This window comes from Spermophilus citellus, assembly GCF_964194105.1.
Source record: "Spermophilus citellus genome assembly, chromosome: 4".
Lineage (NCBI taxonomy): Eukaryota > Metazoa > Chordata > Mammalia > Rodentia > Sciuridae > Spermophilus > Spermophilus citellus.
This window is the reverse complement of record NC_138185.1, coordinates 113,645,549-113,662,569: the sequence shown is the minus strand read 5'-3', so window position 1 is coordinate 113,662,569 and position 17,021 is coordinate 113,645,549. Positions and strand designations below refer to the sequence as shown.

Sequence of the window (17,021 nt, the reverse complement as noted above, 5' to 3'; positions counted from 1 at the left end):
TCTGGTGAGATTCATGGTAGTTTTCACTCATGCATTGATTCATCTGACAGATTTTTTTTTGATAACTTTATTTTCTTTATTTATTTTTATGTGGTGCTGAGGATAGAATCCAGGGTTTCACACGTACGAGGAGAGCGCTCTACTACTGAGCCACAACCCCAGCCCCTGACAGATATTTTTAAACACCTACTATGTGCTAGTTGTGTAATGTCTAGACTGATGAAAATAAAAACAAAAAAAACATGGTTGCTGTCTTAATTATATTCATAATTTATTGTTTTTTTTTAATTGGCAAAAAAAATCATTTAAAGCTGAATTTGGTAAAGATGAAGGATGTTAGTGAAAACCATGTTGGTAAAAAATAAGTTATTATATAAAGATACTGGTTTTTCTTTTTTACCTCATAAAGTCATTTTCCAAAGAGACTTTCCAGAACACCAAGAAAGTATCTTGAAAATAGATTGATTGCTTGTTTTGGTACCTAATTTGAAGGTAACATTCATTAAGATAAAAGTAACATTGCTATTTTTGCTTTTTAAGTCACTGTGTGTTTTGAACCTCATATCCACCAGCTTTTATTTGGCTAATGTAAAGCTTTCTAGATGAGGCCAGGGTTTACATTTGAGAAAGCTGGCACACAAATGAAATGACAAGTGTGATTGTCATGTTGATCTTTAGTTTTTTTTTTTTCTTTTGTATGTGTGTATTCACGTTTCTATAAAATACAGATTCTTAGTCTGCCCTGGACTAATGTCCTTCAGTTTTTTTCTTGTAGGTGACCACACAATTGGGAATAAAATAGAAGTGTTTAGTTATATTTCATGATGACTAGTCATATTTCAACGCATGATATAAGAAGAAAAACATTCTCACCATGATTGTACAGAGAGGAGCCCAGTGCCCTGTTCTAGTAGTTGCATTTGAGGTAACACAAGATGTTTGTCTCTTGCAGGGGGATCTTTGGATGTATATAGGAAAATTCCAGAACATGTCCTTGGAAGAATTGCAGTAGCAGTAAGTAAATGGCTTGGGAAATTTGGGTGATTTGATCCTTCTAGTTAAGCCTACTTTTATGTCTTCAGTATTTTTTTTCCCTCACTTTCAGTTGACTATCAGGTTCTTCTTAGTTGCCTTCAGCTTTTATCATTTTTGTCTTTTCTCCCCTTCATAGACCAACCCCCAACACAGCACATTATACCTCTTAGGCTCAGTGGTACTCTCACCTTTTCTATATCCTGGGTTTGCAGAGACCATACTGATCAGGTTGACCACTAGAATTTTCAGCCTCTTCAAAAGATAACTAGTGTTTTGGACATGGTAGTTATAGGCATAAAATTAGTAAATACTTAAAAGTCCAAATCATTAAAAACATGCAAAAAATGCTACTTTGCTCTTAAATATTTTTGCAATCTTTTTTATGTTCTTGATTTTTTTCATTTTTTTTATCAACTACAACTAGGAGCTTATTCCCTTTGTCATTAAAAGCAGCTTTTCTGTTTCCTGATTTCACTAATAAACCGATGAAATATATCAACTAAACTAACATTTCTGTGTAAGTTCCAGGTTTCAAATTTGGAATAATGTAGGCTAAACAGTGTCTAAGAGAAGTCATAGGGTGGTATAATAGTAAACAATTGCTAAACTAAAGGCACTCTGATAATTTAAATGGTTTAATGCAGAACAAAGTGATTATATCATGTACCATTTAATTAAATGGCTTATTTTCACATTCATTATACATCAAACTGACAACTCAAATTCTTTAATCCAACATGAACACTTATTTAGTCTTAGTTCATTGTAATTCACAGCTTTCCTTTTTTCTCTCTAATTATTGGTGTGAACTGCTCAAGGTGATGAGAACTTTCTTTTCTGATGCTATTGCTGCTAAGTAGCTTCTAATCTACATGTGTAGGTGGATTCATATGAAATCTGAGTACTTAAATCACTTGTTTAGATGAAAATAAAAATGTTTCATTTCCTTTTCTAATCTCGGGGGGGATGGAATGCTTTGTGGCTTTTGGCAGTTATTGGCTCTAAAGTTTAATAACACGTATGATAAAGGGTGAAAAAAAGCAAAGAATATAAACTGAAAAAAAAAAGAAATTTACAAGTTCTGTGTACTCAATTATCTATTGAACTTGGCAAAAATAGAGAAGCGTGTTTTTCTGGGACATCATAAACCTTGCCTGCCTCTCGTGTGGGGCAGCCAAGCAAGGCCACTGCTCTTTTCTTTTGGAGTGGGAAGGCTAGGAAGTGGACACAGTCAGCAGAAAAAATAAGCAAGCTTTAAATACAGGGCTTGCCTATTGGGTAACTGAAAATATGACAGATTATTTTAGGGACAGTTGTTAAAATAAGTGCTCATTTAAGTCATTGATAATATGCCTTTACATTTTTTAAATTTGGGGGTGATTTATAAAGTATGTCCAGTTTCTCCAGCTTTTATGCTTCATCAGATTATAGTAATGAAAACTGCTTATGGCTGGAGTAGAAGAAAGGCTTTTGATAATTTTGCTCTTCTTGTCGCTTTTCAAGAACTCTGCTGGGGACTTAAGCTTGTATAATACCTTCAAAGTATTTGTGTGTGTGTGTGTGTGTGTGTGTGTGTGTGTGTGTGTGTAATCTGAGTAGGTCCCAAAATTAGATAATCCTTTGTTGAAACCAACATATGCCAGATTGGCACATGGCTAACGCCTGACACTGGGAGGACTGTGCCAATTAAAATATGACTAACAGATTAATAGGTCAAAGGTTATGATTTGTAAAATACATGTTCTAATAAGCCTGGTTGGATTTCCACTATTTGTGATTCTTTGTCCTGTAATGTTCCAAAGATAACATCAACTTCTTTCCCTTGAGTTCCCTTAGTGGGCACATGAGTATAGTTTTAGCTGATGCCAAGTTTAAAGGATCAGGGTCAAGATGGGAAATAGGTGTATGTTGAATACTTCATGTCCCAATCATTGTTATAAGTTGATAAACAAATATTATGTCATTTAGTCTTCATAGCAACCCTATAAACTTCAGACTGTTGAATATATGTTGTATTATGCAATATGAGGTTTAGGAAAGTTAAATAACTTACCTAGAGTTATTGTCTAATTAGTGCCAATTTGAACACAGGGCTATCTAACCCCAGGCCCAGGGCTGTCGAACTCCAGGCCCATTGCTCTTTTATGCAGCTTTCCTAAGAGTCTCAGTGGGAGGAAATAAGAGGGAGAAGTGAAGGTGAGAACTAGTTTAAAAAAAAGAGAAGAGGGCTGGCAGGAGCTCAGTGATAGAGTGCTTGTCTGGCATATGCAAGGCCTAGGTTTGTTTTCTAGTACCACCCAAAAAGAAAAAAAAGGGGGGATAAAAAAATTACAAGTGAAAGAGTAATAAAGTAATACATATAATTGCTTCAGATTAATTTTGAGACCAGGTCTCATTGTGTTGCCCAGGCTGGTCCCGAACTCCTGGACTCAAATGAACCTCCTGCCTCAGCCTTACAAGTAGCAGGGACTTCAGGTGTGCACGACTGCACCCAGCATCAGATTCTTTTCATGTCTTAGAACTACATTTCAGGCATCCCTTTTTCCTCAAGTGAACTTTATTTTCCAGGTTTTAATGATCTGGCATGCAAGGCAAGCCCATAGAGCCAAAGTTCATTACAGGATTGACCTCTGTCAACCTCTGTGATATGTTGTTCAAATTTTCTCTTGTAGGATATATGGCAGGAGGGAATTTTTCCTTGAAGAAATCCATATAAACTGTCTGATTTCAGCCTTCCAACCTGCTCCATGATTTTTATCCACTATTCATTTGAATCTGGTCTCCTGTAAAAAGGAATGCTTTCTTGCCATCTAACACATTTTATTTTTCCTCACATTTTTGAAGCAGTGACACCGTGTACTGTATTTTGAGTGCTAATGTTGATTGAAGTTGTCCCTGAAAGGATATGTACTTGACATGTCAAGGAGTGAGTGATTGACAGCAGATATAAATACTTTTAGTGTCAAGGCTTTGTCAAGTCATTGTTTTGAAACCTAGCCTACTGAATACCCATAATACTTTCTAAATTTTCAATAGATAGATTTCTAGCTCATTTTACACTGATACTTACATGCTTTAAAGGAAAATGTAGTCTACTTTGATAGTTGGAAGAACAGTTTCTTTTTGAATCTCTAAAAAATTTATAATTTTAGCAGTATCATAAAATCAAGATACTATTTGTTTTATCTTTTTACTACTTGACAATCTGAATATGTTGGATTGCCTCCCCTTTGTGGAGTGTTTTCAGATTATTTGCTTTGTTGAAACAATTTTAGTGGTTTGCTGTCTGTATTGGGCAGGCTTTATAATACACAATAATTTATTTTTTAAAAAATATTTATTTTTTAGTTTTAGTTGGACACAATACCTTTACTTTATTTATTTTTTACATGGTGCTAAGAATCGAACTCAGGGCCTTGCATATGCTAGTTGAGCACTCTACCGCTGAGCCACTACCCCAGCCCAATATTCAACAATTTCTAAGTTGAAAACACCCAGACTCCTCAGAACTAAGGCTAAATAAGGTAACCTCCTACAACTCAAAGAGAAAACTGTATTCATTATTGATAGTATTATTATAAACATTTAAAGAAATATCTTGTCCTTTTTTCTGTTATAAAATTATCATTAATATTTTTTACTTAATTTTTTAAAAATTTTTGGTTGACATAGCAATTATGTATTTATGGAGAAAAGCTGACATTTCAATACATGTGTATAATTTATATTGCATTATTAATATCTTAACATTTCCTTTTTTATGTTTAACTTTTCAGAATACATTTTATTGTAATGTCTCATTCCAAATTTTAGAAGAAATAATTTTCTATAAAAATGTATTTTTTTCCTCTTAGAATCGATAGCATATAATAGAATTGATCATACCATGTTAGCAAATCTTTCAGGAGTACATTCTACTCTATGAGAACAATTAAAATATGTTAACCTCTGCTCTATATTAATTGGTATAGATTGTTGTCTTCTACCTCTTTAGTAGAAGTAGTTGGTTTTCTCCCTTTGCATTTCTGTTTTTAATGTTGCCCTTAGTCTTTCTTGATCAACTAAAATCTTTCTGTATTTAGCCCCAGCCCTCTTTTTGTCATTTTAAGGTATTAAACCACTCATTACTTTTCATTGTGGTAAGTGTTCTTGTTAATATAGCTCTGACTACCTAATATTTTCTATAATGATGGGTACTTTTAAATTCTTCTGGGAAGTTTTGAGTTTCATAATTATGGTATCTAATTACCAATTGCCAACCTTGAAATTTTAAGTGTATGTTCATGTGCCTACAAGGTCAATGGTTGTGAATAAAATGTACGTCTCCCTGTACAACAATCTTTGTATAAAGATTTTGCAAGTTTCATTTTTGCAGTGCTGGTGATTGACTCCAGAGCCTCACCTCATGCAGTTGGGCTTTTAGGTTTTTTTTTTTTTTTTTTTTTTTTTTGGATGTTAACAGCAACCTCTGATTAGATTTTCCACATAGAAGTTCACACTTGTAACCGTTGTACTTAAGATCTTTAAAATGTCTTTATTCAATATCTCATTGGCTGATTATTCTTAATTCTAGCCTATTACAGACAAAAATTCAAATCTAATTCCAAATGTTTGTATTTTCTCATTTTGTGACCTGTGCTTTCAGTATTGTCTGTGTGACTCCTCCACATACATGCTTTACACCAGAATTGTCTTGGTATATTTTATTCCTTCCTATGCTGATAATTTTTTTAAGTTTTTAAAAAACTTTTTATATTGAAATTATTTTAAATTTACAAAAAAAAATTGTGAGAATAATACAAAGAATTCCTGCAGATGATTCATTGAGGTTCCCCAATTAACATTTTAACACATTTGGTGAAAATGTCTTTTTCCCTTGACTTTCTTGTGAAGGTGAGGGCTTCCTGACTAATGGTAGGAAAAATGATTCCTATTCTATGCACTGCCTTATTTTATTAGTTAACTTTTTAGAAATTTCTCAGGCTGGGGATGTAGCTCAGTGATAAAGCATGTGCTTAGCAACACACACACACACACACACACACACACACAAACACACACATACACACTCTCCTTGTTCGAAAATGTCTTGACTTCAAACAAAATCATACAAAGTATAAACAATTTTTTTGTCCTTTTTTTTCTGTCCCTATCCTCCCCTGCCCATAGCACCATTAAGAGTTTAGTATAGGGCTGGGGATGTGGCTCAAGCAGTAGCGTGCTCGCCTGGCATGAGTGCAGCCCGGGTTTGATCCTCAGCACCACATACAAACAAAGATGTTGTGTCTGCCGAAAACTTTTAAAAAATTTTTAAAAATTCTCTCTCTCTCTCTCTCTCTCTCTCTCTCTCCCTCTCCCTCTCCCTCTCCCTCTCCCTCTCCCTCTCCCTCTCCCTCTCTCTCTTTAAAAAATATTATTTTTTTAAAAAAGAGTTTAGTATGTAGCCTTCCAGATCATTTTGTATACATAGACTTCTTTCTTTCACTTGGCGTACTTTATCTTCAGAACATTATAAACTAACTAAGCAGGAACATGTAGCTTTGTCCCCACAGAACCTGGCACAGAAATGGTAGATGTTCAATAAAGCTTGTTGGTTTCTAGACTTATAAAAGAAAAATTACAGTTGATATGTTTAACTGTTGAAAGTTCCCCATAATTGTACTGTTTTTTTCTTTCATAAATTTAGGTTGTTAAAGGCCTTACCTATTTGTGGAGTTTAAAGATTTTACACAGAGGTATGTGCTGGGTTATAAGCTCTGATTTAATTTGGGGTGGGGTGGGGTGAAGCTCTCTAGATACCTTGATTTTTAAAGTGGGAAAATGATCTGACATTTATGCTAGCTGATATATTTGGAAGTCAAAAAGATGCTTGTTTATGTTGGGTTTTTTTTTTTTTTTGCTTTCTTCCTTTTATTTTCTTGTTTCTTTCTCTCATTTATATTATAAACTTGGTGTTATATTTTTGTGAATCACATTTACCAAATATATAAAAGGATATTTCATAGTGATTGAAAGTGACAGGATCTGATTGTCTTACTTAACTCTAGGTAGTGCAAAACCTTCACTTTTTGTTCAGTTGCACCCTGCCTTTTATTAATATTTCAGATGTCATTATGTATTGTTCCTTAAGAGATTGCTCATATACCTGGAAAGTAAAACTTGAAGTAAGTAAGTGGTGATAGCATCATAAACAATCCCCTGATTGAGTCACAAAACACATGAGAAAATAATCAGAAGACTGTTGAAAGTTGCAAAAGGAATCTCCTTGTGTTTTTTTAATGTTCTCAAAATGTCTAAATTCATTTGCAGCAAATTATTAAGTGAGAAAGAGACAATAACAAAGCAACTTCAGGGCCTAATGCTAAAATAGTGCTGTTTGATTTTACACATCTGCTCATCCTAGCTTTATGTACATTCGGAAAATGAAACAGCATACAATTAGATGTAATTAAAGGAAAGTATTTTTTTTTAAAGGTATAAATCAAGAGAGGGAGAAAACAACTGGTATCATCAAGTGTATTATCATTATCTGTCACCAAGCATTATTTTCTTTTGTGGGTGGTTTTAATTCCTAGTGATTCCAATTTCTTCTTAAATTCTTTCTCTTAAAGAAGATATTTAGATTTTAACAAGTAAACTATTCAGTTCTTGAAGTTGTTTATGTTGATTAAGTGGAATCATAAGCTATGCATGCCTGTAATCCCAGCGACTTGGGGGGTTAAAACAGAAGGGTTGTGAGTTTGAAGTCAGCCTCAGTATGTTAGCAAGACCTATCTCCAAAAGAAGAGGGAGTATAGGGATGTCGAGATATAGATCAGTGGTAAAGTACCATTAAGTTTAGTCCCCAGTCCCCGCCCCCCGCAAAATCATAAACCAAATTTTTTATTAAAGATACTCTATATCATAGTTGGTACAGAATATAGATGCAGGGTGAATAAACTGAGCTGAGCTGTATTAGTATTACTTTCCCTGGCTATAAATCAGTGTGTAAACACATCTGGTGAGTGAAAGAAAAATGAAACATTTTTCACCATCAAGATTAAGGAAATGTTATTTAACATTATGTGGCTTATATTGCTCCTTTCTGTTCCCTGTCCTTCTACGTCCGTATACCCACCAACCCATAAAGTGGTTAAGCCATTTTAATAGGATTAACCCAGTGGTCAGTTCTCATCGTTTCATTGTTTTGTTTTTTGTTTTTTGAGCACCTGCTGTCCATTTGACTAAGAAACTAGAGGAAGACCTAGAGCTCAGTCACAGAACCTTCATTAGAAGGACTATACCATGAAATGAGAGTGTTGTGATGAACATGAGTCTTCGGACCATTCTGTACTCCAGGTGTGCAGGATTGTTCCGGCTTGTAGTGAATTGTCCTAGCCATAACTTCCTGAAACAATTTAGTAGCACCAAGAACTCTAAAGTGCAGCAAAATATGTTTTAGATATTCTGAAATCAACTTGGCTTTTCTTCTTTAAAATTAGAAATCATGCTGACAAATTGATGTACCTCTGATATTCCTGTGTCTGTATTATTTGGTTTTAGTTTTACTCTGTGTTTGAGAGAAATCACTGCATTTTTTAATTTTAATTGAGATCTTGATAGACATGTTTCAAATGATTTTATCTAGATTGGAAAATGAAGTGTGGGCTCAGATTCGTAGAACAATGATCCTGTGGTCTCTGTGGGCAAATATGGTTGACCAGAGCTCTCAGAGAGTGGCAGATGCTGGTTGTAGCTCAGGCAAAGAAAGAGCTTTCCGATTTGTGATGGATGTGGGCTGCAGTGAAGTGATGCATGCCCTGTTTGAGGGAAGGAAGGTTTCAAAAGAGAATCTGAACTTGTACTTTTCTTTTCAGTCTTTGCTGACCCAGCCAATCCCCACAGAGTAGCCCACTATAAAATACCACTGTTGTGGGAAGATGTGAGTGAGGGCCATGCTGGTGGGCCAACAGATCCTCTCAAGGATTGAGTTCTCAGTAGGGGCCAGGGAGTGTATGCGCATGTATGCCTGTCTGTCAGGGGAAACCAGTGAATTACAGTGCCGATGAACAGTAGTTCATGGGCACTCAGCAGTAGAAATCAGTAGGCTGTGGTAATAGACCTTATTAAATATACTTACATGTTTCCTAGCTATTCATGGAAACTTTTACCTTCTAGATTTAAAAGCATGTGTTTTTTATTGAAGAACAGAAGAAGCCAGATGTCCCTGAAGACTTTTGTAAAGCATTGTAATGAGAAATTTACCCTAGATTGAGTAGCTGTTAACTTAATATTTTAGAGGTTTTGTCCATATTTAATAACTTGGATTCCATAAAACTAAGATTAAAGATGCCTTTTTATTTACCAAAAGCTATTTAATTTTCTCCTTGATTAAAAAATTGTAGCTTTTTAGATGAGTTCAATCAGGCAATTAAAGATCAGAGCTTTTAAGTTCAGCTAAGGCAATTAAGTAGGTAATATACTTGTTTATACGCTTTTGCTATATGAGCTTGTTGCTGTACCTTCTTAAAAGCACATATACTCATTTTTGCTTCCTCTGATTGATGATGAGAATTCTAGCTGAATATGTGTCACATTGTCAAATCAAAGACAGGTCCTTTTTCAAGAAGTGGGAGAGCCTGGTCAGGCTTTGTGAGAGGACAGACAGGGAAAAGAAGATGGTGAGATAAAATACTGACAAGTCATCTAAGCTTCTCCTTTGTCTTGGTCAATGTACCTGGGTTCTCCTCTGAGTGTTGGTTTCTGATGCTTCCCCCCAAAACCAGCATAGCAAGAAAAAAGGAGACACTGATTTATACTTACGAGCCCAAATTTTTAAAAATTAAGAATGGAAAGCTGGGGTTGTGGCTCAGCGGTACAGTGCTCACCTAGCAGGCACAGAGCACTGGGTTTGATCCTCAGCACCACATAAAAATAAAATAAAGGTATTGTGTCCAACTAAAAACAAAATATTTTAAAAAAAGAATGGAGATATGTTCAATCACCTAACATAAAAGGAGAACAAACTCTTTCTTACAAATAAATGGTTTCCTTGGAATGCCAAATTCATTCCCGAATTTTTATCTATAGAAAATGTACATAGAAATAGAATATTGTAGAACTTACAAAATATAGCTAATGACTTCCAAACAAATTGTTGAGAATCTGGAGTCTTTCCCTTAGTGTATCCAGTGAAAACCATAGAATGAAATCTGAGCAGTAATCAGTGACAGAGCACCATCCCCTGAGGCTTGTTAGTGTGGCCAGAGTTTATTTGGTAGTGTTTTATGTCAACTGGGAGCTGTTGGGAATTCAAATACAGTAGTCACTATTCATAGTGGGTCATCATATATTATATTTAGTCAGTTGTTACTATTGTTTATTTTCCTCTTTAATATTTGGCTGAGATTATATGTGTAAGAGTACTTTATAGTCTATCAAATACTCATATGCTTTTATTAAAATTTTGAATTGATCACTTTATTCTGTTAATAAGGCTACCCCACTCCAAAAACCAGCCAAGGAGAGAGTTTACTATACTTTATATTACTGGATCAAAAATTTTGTAAATCTTTTCTCTAAGATAAAGCAAACATACGATGATACCACAAAAGGACATAATTATTTCAAATGTTTGAAATTCCCACCAAGATTAACTACTATGGAAAAACTGTCCTTATCAGAAGGCATACGTGAGAGCCCTGTAAGCATAACATTGCTGACTGTGGGTAAAAGCAAAGAAAATGAACAGTGAGAAAGTCTATTAGGCCAGATCAGACACTACAGCAAACATTGCAGCTTAACTTCAAAACATACATCGCCACTAATGAGGTGAGAGCCCTGCATATTAATAAACCTGCAGCTCTAGTCATAGCCATCATTACCCACATCAAACACAAAATACGAGTTTAACACCTATGCCATTTCTTTGGAAGATGTGAGAATGCCCTGGCAGTAACTGCTCTCTCTTTCCCTGAGGATAAAAAATAGAAATGGAATGGTAATGAGAATAGAACTTAGATTAAGAAAATAAAACTGGTAATCATTCTGGGGTGATCTTACACAGAGAGAGAAGTTTATAAAAAGAGAAAAACCTAGATAGTTGGTGTCCCAGGATATGTGTGTGTGTGTGTGTGTGTGTGTGTGTGTGTGTGTGTGTATAGCGTTTCATTAACTTTCTCTAATAGGAAAACCTTAAAAGTATTTTTGCAGAAATTCTAGAGATAAATGTGGTCCAAAGAGATCTGTGTAGAAAAACTAAGTCTTATAGGTTCTACTCCTAGCTTTTTATTCTGCTCATGAATCTGGCCTCATGCTGGTCTTCCACCCAGTCTTACCTTATATGCAAAAGCCAGTATGGTTAGCTTACTCATTCAGCAGTTATTTATTTTATACCTACTATGATCCAGGCACTGGCCTAAGTACTTGGAATACTTCAGTATATAAGACACAAGATTTCTATATTCATGGAACTTATATTCTAGCAGGGGTACATGAGATAGGAAATAATCCAAAAGCAAAACCACAGTAAGCATGTGTTAGAAGGTAGGTAGTTACATGGAGAAAAGAAAAAGTAGGTGAAGTACATGGAGGCAAAGGGGAGGGTGCAATATTAATCAAAGTAGTCCTCCTGGAGAAAATGGCCTTAGAGTGGCCTTGAAGGAGTGGAACTTGTCAAGATGACATGTGTGGGAACAGTTAGAGCAGAAGCTAAAGATGGGCATGTGCATAGAACACTCGGAGGCTGGCAGAGGCCAATGCATCTGAAGCCAAGTATAGGGGGACAAGGGTAGAATCAGCTGTTAGGAAACTGTTTTGGCACTCAGATGATTTTCTGGATCAGGGAGATGGTAGCAGATTCCAGCTATACCATGTAATTCCACTTATATGACATTCTGAAAAAGGCATATTTATAAGGACAGAAAATATATCAGTAGTTGATATACATTAGAGGGCAGAGGAAGGATTGGTTGGCTATAAAGGTACAAGGGAGCCTCTGGGGCTGTTGGAAATATTCTACATCTTGATTCTAGTGGTGGTTACCTGACTATCTATTTGTTGGAACACAAGTATCTATATTTGTATCTAATTTTAAAAGGGTAACTTTAAAATTAGATACAGATATTATGCCTCAGAAAATCAGTTTTAGAGAGAAAGCCTTTTTTAGATGCTCTACTTTAAAAAGAAATTTCACCTCTTAAAACACTATTATTCTTTCAAAGGGTCTTGGCTATTCTGTGATTCCATGGCTCCTGACAAATCCTACCTAGGTTTAGTCTAATAATCCAATAGCTTAAAACCAAGCAGACAGACAAAGCAGAATAACTCCTCATGATTTAAAGAGCATCTACAATGCCAGATGCCAGAAAGAACAGAAGGCTAGGGGAAAGGATGGCAGATAAAGGGTAACAGGGAGAAAAAATTAGAAGTTGCAATTGTCATTGGCACAATTCAGACCATCTGGAAATTGGACAAAGTTTGCTTTTCCTTCAGTAAGTCACATACACCCCACCCCCAAGATATTACTAAGAACTGCAAATGTGCAGCACTGACCTGGCCTATTGGGCAATTTTTAAGGTTCAGTTTCTAAGAAGGAATTAAAACTTTGCTTGTCATTCCCACTTCAGTCCTGCTGACTGGCTTCCATGCTGGGTGAGCCTGGACAGGCAGGTCTCTGCTGTTCTCTGCATCTTAGTTGACTCATGCATATGTACAGGAGAGGGGCTAGATGACCACTCAGGTTCCTTCACAAACCAGGGTTCTGGGCTTGGGGATGTCAGGACTGAAGGAAGTGTGATGGGTTGACGAGGTAGAGGTACAGAGTAAATGACATACAGGAAAAGAAAGAGAAAAGGTGAGAAATGCTGAAAGGATGAAAATAATAATAATAATAATAATAATAATAATAATAATAATAATAATAATAATAAATATTTGTCAAGCACTTACTCTTTACCGGTCACTGAGTGCTTAATGTGTACAAACTATTTTAAAGTGTTCCTTCAAAATAAGGAATTCTTGGGAATACAAAATATTTTTTAGATGAAGTATAAACAAATAATGGAGAACTAAAGCAGTGTGGTTTAGCTGAGACAAAGGTTGCTTTCTAAGCCAGATTAATGGAATCAAATCAGAAGACATCTTTGAGAGAAAAAGTTTTTGAAGTATAAAGACACTGAAAATCAAGTATTATCCTTAATAAAGAATTATAAAAAGGATATGTAGAGTCACAACTTGGATGGAAAGCAGAAACATCCCTTTTAAAGGTCTTTTTTTTTATTTTGAAATAATTGTAGATCCACAGGAGGTTGACAAAATATGTACGAGGAGGTCTGATTCAAGGGCATCCTTTTTAAAGAAGGAAATTTGGAAGAAAATTGAAGGCTGATAATCCAAAGGAGTGTAGGCAGGTAAATGTTATATATCTGCTATTGCCTTTCAAATGAAATCAGTGTGAATTATAAAGTTAAAAAAACACTATAAGAATGTTCATACCATATCTAAAAAGTATGCACTAAAAGAAAAGAGATGGTAGAAGTGAAACTTTTGAATATCTTAGGAAAGAAATTTTGATGTCAAGGTGGTAGATTATAGGAGCACGTCTTAAGTTGAGATTTGTGGCAGAACTCAATTAGGGAAATGATCCTTTGCTGGATAAGGTCATTCTTTAATGAAAGATGTTGGAAAGCATTAAGTACCAATAGAAAATTAACCTAATTAACTTTAAGTAATTTATGATGAAATGTAGTTTACACAAAACTTGCATAACAAATCTCTTTTGCAGAAATCTATATAGTTTGTGCTTAACTGTGGGTTACAGTAAGTTTTGAAATAATCTAAGCTATATTTTTGCTTTCTGGAAGATCAGACAGTTTTTTAAAGGACTGGTTAGTGTTTAAGCAATCCAAGTCAATTTAAAGGAGTCATCCCCAGTTGGTTTTATGTTACATTGGGAAATGCTGAGAGGTCTGGGTACAGGGAATATCTTTCCCTGAGCTCTGGAACTGCTTAGTCAGATGGATCTGGAAGGGGGAGTTTGTGTTAAGCAAGTATTAGTGGTGAGAGTCCCAATTGCACCTTAGCTCCTGTTTAAAAATGCTTTGGATATTGTCCTTTAAATGCAAATATTACATGACAGTGTTAGAGTAGATCATAAGTTATGAATATTTATGTTTTTGAAAAAAAATAAAATAAAATGGCTTAGCCCATGAACTGAGGTAAACAGACTAGTTGAATGAATCTGGGTTGTTGGTTTTTCTGCAGCTCCAACTAGCCACACAAATGAACCCCTCTAGAAATTAAACCTCCTTCCCCGTGTTGGTTTTTTGCTCTCATTGCCTCAGGTGGTCACTGGGAATTTCTGTATGTGTGGTAATGATTTTCAAAAGGACAAGAAACCCTATTCATCATTACTTAAAATTGTTCTTTTAAATGAGTATGTGCCTAAAATATATAAAACATTCTCAAAACTCAACATTAAAATAACCCAATCCAATTTGCAGTGGACAGAAGCCATGGAGACATTGTCCTGAAGAGGATCTACAGATAGCACATAAGCTTATGAGAAGATATGCAGCATCATTAGCCTTTAGGGTAATGCAAATTACAGCCACCATAAGCTATTACTAAACACCTATCAGAATAGCTAATATAATAGTGGCAATACCAAATACTGGTGAGGATGCAGAGAAATCAGACCACTAATACATTGCTGGTAGGAATGAAAGATGATAGAGCCCCACAGTTGGCATTTCCTACAAAACTAAACATGCAGCTACTCATATGACCCGGCAGTCACACTTCTAGACATTTATGTCAGAGGTATGACCTGTGCACGAATGTTTATAGTAGCTTTATTCATATCACCTCCAAACTGGAAACAACCCAAATGTCCTTAAGCAGGCGAATGGTTAAGCCAGCTGCAGTGCACTCTACCAGCCAATGCTGCTCAGCAGTAGAAGAAAACTAGAAAACTAACACAGAACCTGTATGAGTCACCAGAGGATTGTGCTGAGTGAAAAAGCCAGTCACAAAGGCTGTGTCCCATATAGTTCCATTATATAGAATTCTTGAGTTGATAAAATTATAAAACGGAAGGCAGATTTGTGGTTGTCAGGGCCTAATAAGGGAATGGAGGATAGGATGGAAGTGGGTATGGCTATAAAAAGGCGTGAAGAGGGATCATTATTGTCACAGAAATGTTCCCTATCTTGATTTCAGTGTCAGTATCTGGTAATGCTATTCTACTATAGTTTTACAGAATGCAGACATTAGAGGAAACTGAGTAGAAGATGAGCATTATGTCTCTGTGTTATTTCTTACAACAGCATCTGAATTTACAGTTATCTTTAAAAGTTTAATATAAAAACATGTATAGCAATATATAAACATAAAGACACAGCAATGTGTAGAAAGAAATATCTTTGTGCATATGAGAGAGAAAAGGAATATCTTTCTGCATTTCCTGTATGCAAGTGGAATCCTTATTCAGAGAAGGTGGTCCTAGACTTAGTTTTTCTCTTTCATATGCATCTGTGATAGGATCTGATCAAGATAGAATCATCCATTTTGGGACTCTGAGAGAGTAAGGAACCCAAGGGAAATTACCATACTACCCAATTCCCCCTCTGTTCTGAAAATGAGTATTGGTGGAAACCTTAGAAGAGACAGAAGCAAAGAGATTATATGCTGTACAAGGAAGAAATGCAAATAGGAGAGGGAGGTTAGTCCCCCAATACTTTTGCCTAAAATTCTTCTGCCTCTGTAGTGAGTGAGACTTAAAGTAAATCATGTGATTGTTTTGTGTTTTTGCCCTCATTGTGTTTGACTCACTTTATGCTGTCCACTCTGGTGAGCCCTTGTCTAACTCATAGCATGATGAACTTGTTATGGATGAATGTCTGACTCATCAAGCCCCACAGACAGATCTGATTATGGCTTCATGCCAGAGGCAAACCTGAATTTTAGGATTGATCAAAGGGAAGGGAACCCTACCTGTGTGATGGATGATAGGGTCATTTTTACCAGTAGAAGATGGAGGCCACAGTGAATTTATGGCACTGATTGCCAATGCTTATTTGTGGGATGAAAAAATTGCATCATCGGGCTGGGGTTGTGGCTCAGTGGTAGAGCACTTGCCTCGAATGTGTGAGGCACTGAGTTCGATTCTCAACACCACATATAAATAAAAAATAAAGGTCCATCAACAACTAAAATGAATAAAATAAATAAAAAATTTTTAAAAAATTGCATCATAATTTTCCGGGGATAATATTTTTCTCCTTCAGTGTGGCATAATTGGAAGCCATCCTTTATTCTCTTTTCTAGTATAAAAGCTTTATCCTCAAAGGATTCTGCCAAGTAGCATGGACAGGCAACACTAGCAATTGGACTGCTCCACGTCGTCTCTTTCTCCAGAGGTGTGATTAAGGGTGATCAGCGTTGCGAAAATCAAATCCTGACTTTCACTGTTGGAGGATTAAGTTTCTTCTGGATTGAGGTTGATAATTATAATAGTTTAATATTTGTTATTAATATTGTCATTTGTTGAGTATCCCCGGTGTGCTACTGAGTCAGATCTTTTCTGTATATAATTTTTTTTAATCTTTATGATAACCTTGTAGGGAAGGTATCACTGTATCTCCATTTACTAGATGAGGAATTGAGGTTTAAAGAGGCTAAATAAATAAGTTGCTCAGTCATAGGAAAGGCAGTAAGCACTTAGTTACTCAATGGAAGAGCACCCCTGGGAATCAGACCTAGGTTTGTTTAAGTTCTGTTTCTTCCTCTTAATTCGTCTCAGCTACCTGACCTTGGGTCATTGTCTTAACTTATTTGAGGTCATAGTGTTGTACCTGGGACGCAGCAAGTATTAATAGTTCAGACAGTTGTTTCCCAAGAATAGAAGCAAGAGATTGAGAGAGAACAGTTAGAAGCTCCCAAACTTCCCCCTATATCTCCTTTTCATAGAGAGAACATTAGCTTGTGAGAAGTAGAAAGAACCTAAA

The 17,021-nt window shown here is 35.7% G+C and overlaps 1 protein-coding gene across 5 annotated transcripts in view; it reads left to right on the top strand.

Annotated features, from left to right (window-relative positions):
• The window catches only part of MAP2K5 (mitogen-activated protein kinase kinase 5), a 239,809-nt gene that overhangs the window by 99,767 nt on the left and 123,021 nt on the right, over nucleotides 1-17,021 (top strand). For all 5 annotated transcript variants that reach the window (XM_081290299.1, XM_081290300.1, XM_081290301.1 and 2 more), the window contains 2 exons: nucleotides 953-1,014; nucleotides 6,722-6,770. In XM_081290299.1, coding sequence (XP_081146425.1) covers nucleotides 953-1,014; nucleotides 6,722-6,770 — 111 coding nt within the window. The remainder of the gene's footprint in view (nucleotides 1-952; nucleotides 1,015-6,721; nucleotides 6,771-17,021) is intronic.